This window comes from Sinohyriopsis cumingii, chromosome 14, assembly GCF_028554795.1.
Source record: "Sinohyriopsis cumingii isolate HCF-2022 chromosome 14, ASM2855479v2, whole genome shotgun sequence".
Taxonomy (NCBI): domain Eukaryota; kingdom Metazoa; phylum Mollusca; class Bivalvia; order Unionida; family Unionidae; genus Sinohyriopsis; species Sinohyriopsis cumingii.
This window is the reverse complement of record NC_142974.1, coordinates 3,974,881-3,981,222: the sequence shown is the minus strand read 5'-3', so window position 1 is coordinate 3,981,222 and position 6,342 is coordinate 3,974,881. Positions and strand designations below refer to the sequence as shown.

General features: G+C 35.1%; 1 protein-coding gene across 1 annotated transcript; it reads left to right on the top strand.

The window, feature by feature from the left end:
* The first annotated feature begins 3,960 nt into the window (after window positions 1-3,960).
* LOC149783112 (uncharacterized) lies at window positions 3,961-5,358 on the top strand. Its single transcript, XM_089933349.1, has one exon. The coding sequence runs from the start codon at window positions 3,961-3,963 to the stop codon at window positions 5,356-5,358; it is 1,398 nt and encodes a 465-aa protein (XP_089789475.1).
* The last annotated feature ends 984 nt before the right edge of the window (window positions 5,359-6,342 follow it).

The following is a 6,342-nucleotide window of genomic DNA, read 5'->3' as shown; positions in this document are numbered from 1 at the left end:
TTATTTTGAAATATTATTGAGCACTTTGTAATATTCAAATTAAAAGTGAACACAACTGAAGTTAAAGATAGGATTTAAGAATTTTTATTTACTTCTCCTTAACACCAAAACAAAAGACAATATAAGGACCAAGATGGGAACCATCTTAATGAAAATTTCCATCAAACTGTAAACTTAATTTGTTTTAGAATTTTCTAAGGTTAGAATGAAGGCTGTCTAGAACTCAAAACCAAGAAAACATGTTTACACACAAATAATATTAATCCATGTATATTATCTACAAGCATAGACAAAGGTTCGCTATGTAATATGTTGCTTATAAAAAAAGACATTAGTCAGGTAGGCCAAAACTCCTATCCTCAATTACAGACAAGGGTCAATCACACAATAAAAATTAAATATGCATAAAGTAAAGACACAGAACAGATAAAATAGACATAACAGTACAGCAAATGATCTTTTTCTTCCTCATTCCTCCCCCCCCCCCCATACAATATAAAACTTCCAGGCCTTGTTACAGCGATTACTGACTCGATTATTCCTGGCCTTGTTACAGTGACTACTAACTCTTTATTCCAGGCCATGTTACAATGTTTCCTGATTATTCTGTAGTGTAAGCCTTAATCTAATTAGCTTTGAAATAACACTTGACAGTAAAAGTAATCAGATATTCCACACTGGACTAGAACTGATACACACCAACAGCTGGTTTATGTTATACATTCACTAGGGTTTATGTTCCATGGGAAACATACTCTCAGGGCAGTCTTTACTCCCCTTCGGAGCTGTATTGATGTCTTGTATTTAACAAATAGTATAGAATGCCTTCTGCAGTTATTCTTCAATAACAAATAACATTACAATTCCAGGCCTTGTTACATTAACTAGAGACTTTATTATTCATTATAATTAATGAAAGTTGTAATTTATTCTCCTTAATTTAAATTGCTATTGGGATTTTCTGACTTCGGATCCTCTTGGGCAGTCAAGTATCCATCTTCTGGTATAGTCATAAATCCATACCTTTTTGCTCAGCATGTTAGTAAAAACAAGTACAAGTGATGATTGCTGAGTTTTGTTATGAAGTTATTTTATTATTAGCAGCCTTACTTTACTAAATCAGATAAACCTCTCTGGTGACCTAAGTTGTTAGAGCTTCTTCATCAGATGTGGGAGGTCACAGGTTTGAACCCTAGCCAAGTCATACCAAAGACTTATAAAAATGGTACTAGCAGCTGCCTCACTTGGCGCTCAGCATTAGGAGGTTATTGCTAGGACTGGTCAGCCTGGTATCAAGATCGGATGGGACATCATGCTCCATGTCTGCAGCGTCATGCCCTAGTGCTAGACATCACTATAAACTACCACACTGCAGACATCATAATGATATGACTGAAAAATTGTTAAAGTTACATTAAATATTCAAATCACAGACACACATACACACACACACACATACACAAACTTAAATAGAGAAGATTACATAGGGAGATAGTTTTGTTTGCTATTTAGAAGTACATATGAAAAATATATAACATTATCAGTTATTTTTGGTCACCTACATTGTAACATATATTCTACTGTCTTCACATGTGCATACTTTATCAATTATCAAGTTTATTAGAATTTTCTCTGAATTTTATTGGTAATTGTAGTGATTGGGTCTGTCAGCTTCCTGTAGACTATTCATTTCCTGATATATTGAGATGCACAAGTTGGTCATTTCTACTGATCCATAATCTATAATTATAAAACTTTATTCTTTTTCCTCAGTTTCATACAATTATAACTTACATTCCAGAGTTATTTTTGTAAAACTAAACATTGTGACAACTAAATCATTAATAGAAAAGAAATTATATCTTCATTCACTAGTTCCCATTATCAAGGACCAAAAATAGTCTTCATTATACAAATATTTTGTTGGTTTGATAAATAAAAGTTTGTTTGTGAACACATTTTTGTACAGCACTGAAAATGCTGATATGAATTGTATGATCTACATTTCTTATAACAAGTTTGTGTCAAAACTGTGTTTGATGTTTGTTTTTTTACTGAATGCAGCAATACAAAGCTAAGGGGAAACACAAAAACATAAAACCCTTTTTTCTATTTTTAAATGGGGGGAGTACCTGAATGGTTTCCCTCCCCAAAAATATATAATAAAATAAAAAATAACAAGTTTTATGAGTGTCATTTAGTCATAACTGTTGTATGCTATCTCCATTTACAGGTTAAAGTAGTCATGTGTTATATTTAATATTTCTTACACAGTAAAACTCTTTAAAATGGTTTAATCTTTTGTAAATGAACTTTATGGTTATTATAATTTCTTTAAGAGAATAGATGGTACATTGCAATACCATAGAGAGTATGCAGTTGCTATAGTTTCCATCAGTAGTCAATACAATATTAAAATTCGTCATAATTTCTTTCAGTCATTTATATTCTCTGTGTTACAAACATTGGTTTGCTTAACATTCCTCTGCCCTTGATTTCGAACTTAAAAATGTTCTTTAAGATGCAGCACAATTCATTTACTATGTTCTTATCATTTGTTTATTAGATAAATTTATGGGCAGTATCTAAAGAAGTTTATTATTTATTTGTGAATATCAAAATGAATTTGACAAAAAAAATTGTTTTAAAATTTAACCAATATAAAAGTTTCAAAGTTTTTAATCATTGATGTAATAATTAGGAAAGATAGAAAAATCATATTAACAGTCATTAATACAGCTTATACAATATACTACATGTACCTAGAAAATATATGATAATATTTAAATTCACCACCTATCTTAAAATTCATTTGAAACTGTGATGAAAGTGAGAAAATAAAATGATTAACTTGTCCTTTAATTTGCTAACTTTGCTGACGAATAGTTGCAGAAACTTGACACATATCAAGGCTTCAATCTCATATATAAAATACACTATTGTCAAAATCGCTTGCCGCAGATTTATTTGTTGTCTTATTATTCACGTGTTTTCCATACAAAAAGAATTTTTAAAAATGTCTGTTAACATCCTCCATTGTAAAGTCACTGACGGAACTGATATAAAACCACTTACTTACTTATCTTTAATTTCCGAAGTGTGTGATGATTCGATCATGTACGTCGAATGAGGAAAAACGAGCCGCTCGGGCTATTTATCTCGCTTGACACGGCCACGCAATTTCTTGAGACAGAGCTTAACAACTCGACATTCCGAATTGTCGCATTATTCCAAGTTGGAGCCCAACATCACAATACTGTATTTTCGACTCAGCAGATACTGCCATCTGGGATCTACACGAAACGTGGGAGTCCAGACCACTACAGGTTTTTGGCTACTATTACCACTTAAACAGTTCAATGATTTTAGTGTTAAATGGCTACAGCCAGCAGTGATTCCTTATCAAAAGACGAGCAAGAATGCCCGATCTGTCTCGAGGTATTTACTTCGCCACGCCAACTGTCATGTTTACATTCCTTTTGTGAACACTGTCTTCAGGACTATATAACAAAGAACGCTGGAAGTATAGCGAGAACATTTGATAAGTTTATATGCCCTGTATGTAGAGCAGTAACAATGCGTGTAAAGAAAGATAAACCTGTTGGAGAATGGGCTTCTTTATTCCCTCAAAGTCCCATTACACTTGTAGGGGAATCGAAAGTGAAAGTAGACAAACTGTGTGATGTATGTTCGTCTGAATGTTCGTCTAGCCTCGCGACCAAATTTTGTGTTATATGTGAAGAGTTCATGTGCGACAGCTGTTCTAGAGCCCATGCAAATATGAAAGTGAGCAGGAGTCATCAGGTGATAACAGTAGAGGACTTGGAGCATAATCCAAACGATCGTTTGAAGTGGGCTGAGGGTTTTGGGTGTCATGAGCATGATGATAAAAAAATCGAGTTTTACTGTAGAGACCATGACACTGCCTACTGTAGTATATGTTAATTTCTTAACCATAAAATGTGCATTGATGTACTCTTACTGAAGACTGATCTTCTAGATCTACTGAAGGAGATCCATGCACAGGAAATCATGGAAAAAATGAGAAAGTTAGAGGAATATCTTGAGAAGTTTATGGACGCCACTGAGTCAGAATTAGGCATGCTAGAAATGCAGGTGGACAATATTCCTGCAGTAATAAACAAAACGAGGAACATGTTCAATTCTATGCTTGATGATGTTGAGAAAATTATCAAAAGTGAAGGAAATAGAATTTACAAGGAGGAGCTGATTAGAAAACAAGAACGACGTCATCAATGTCAGTCGTTGATGAATGCCATAAGAAACTGCCACGCTCTTTTGGAGATGGCGAGCCGGAACGGAACTGACATACAGAAGTTTGTGGTGACCAAAACGACGAGCAAGCAGCTTCAACTATACATTGATAAGATCCGAGAGAAATTCGAACTAGTAGAATACACCAAACTAAACGTAGTGATTGATAACTATGTGAAAGCATTGCTCTCCAAAGATGCAAAAGAACTTGTGAAGATTGCATGTAACAAGGAATGTAAACGCCTGCCTTGCGACTATAGGCCACTCAGGGAACGCACGGTCGAGATGTCGAGAGTTATAGATATCCACTCCAAAAATGATGAGAACCGCTATTTTACGGGTGTAGTCCAGTTAATTGGGGGAAACACGATACTTGTAGACCGTAGCAAAAAGACATGCTGCCTGCTTGATCCATCGTACAACACTCTTACTAATTATACATTGCCGGGATCATCACATGACTCATGTCTGATGGATGGCACTGAAGAAGTTGCTGTGACAATGCCAGATACAAATACAGTCCAGTTTCTATCCATTACAGACCGCTACATAAGAAGCACTGGAAAGATAACAACCAAGTATGAATGCTATGGTGTGGCCGCTGTCAGCAGGCAGGAGATAGTTGTGTCTGGTATTTGTGGTAGAAATATAGGGTGCACATGTTACTGGAGCCTTATACTAAAAGATGGAACGGAAAATCTGCACTGCAAATTTCATTCTTGTGCGACAAGTCAGGCTTATGTTGCTTTGGATACTTCAAAGACACGTGTGTACATATCTGTTGGAGGTGGAAATTCGGTGTACTCTTTTGGTCTGAGTGATGGAAGACAGTACTTTATCTATACCTCTGATAATCTGAAGTATCCACTGGGTATAGCTGCAGAGAGGGAGAGTAATGTCTATGTAGTAGGATATGCCTCCAATAACATTCATAAACTCTCACCAGATGGCGCAATACTCCAGGTCATTACATCCGGGGTTCCTGAAAACCCAAGTAGGATTAGTTTTAATCATAGCAAAGACCAGTTTATTATCACGAATCAACGCCAGAAGAGCTCTCTTTACCACTTTGTACACATATAATATGTTTCCTGACGTTAAGAAAGAATGTTTCAAGTTTTGTAAATGTTCAAGAATATATGAATGCATTATATTTAAATGGCTCTCACATTGACATTGCATTTTTATATAAAGTTAAAGAATAATGAATGGTGGATGGTAGAAATGAATAGCTCTTGTATGGGCTTTTCAAGTCAAGAATAAAGAGAAGAGTTTCCTTGTCTGTCCCAGAATGAGACTTCGGAAAATCACTGGATTTGACGTTCAGTTTGGGCGTACAAACACTGATGTTTTTTTTTTTAATATCCAGACTGCAGTGGAATGTGATATAATTAAAGAATAATTTGCCCTTTTGAATATTCCTTATCAGAGGACGTTAGAGCATTCTCAGTATTAGACTAGTTTTTTCTTCGTTTCTATTTCTTTTAGCAAGAGAGCGCTTCCTTTCAGGGCCTGTCTTTGGCCACTTCATAAATAATATTTTACTACATGAGCAGAAATGGTGTACTCTGCATACGCAGTGTAAACAGAATGGTATGCCCCACAATACTGAACCGTCTCTATCAAAAGATACGTGGCAAAATTATATTACAATAAGAGAAAGGTGTCCTCTGGTTTTCACGAAGTAAAAATTTAAAAAGCAGTGTACATGTAACCCCTTTCTGCTTCCTGTGCACAAATAATTACTATGTCAAAGGGGTTGACAGAAACATGCAAAAGAGTAGTTTTAAATCAAAATGCATGCCCTAGAAATAAACTAATACAACTGTAGGATCTTGCCTAAGATGGATCGATCTTGTTTGAACCATATCTACACTTCCTAAGTCAGACATGAGGTTATAGCCTAGTGTCTATGTAAATACACCATGCAATAAAGGTTCGGTTCAAAACAGACTTGTGCACATTTTCATTATAAATATTAACAGCTAAATGAGAGGCGACACTTCACTGAGCTCTGTTCTATTCATTTTCAGAAAATGTTAATTTTAATTTGTTTTTCTGCTTGAT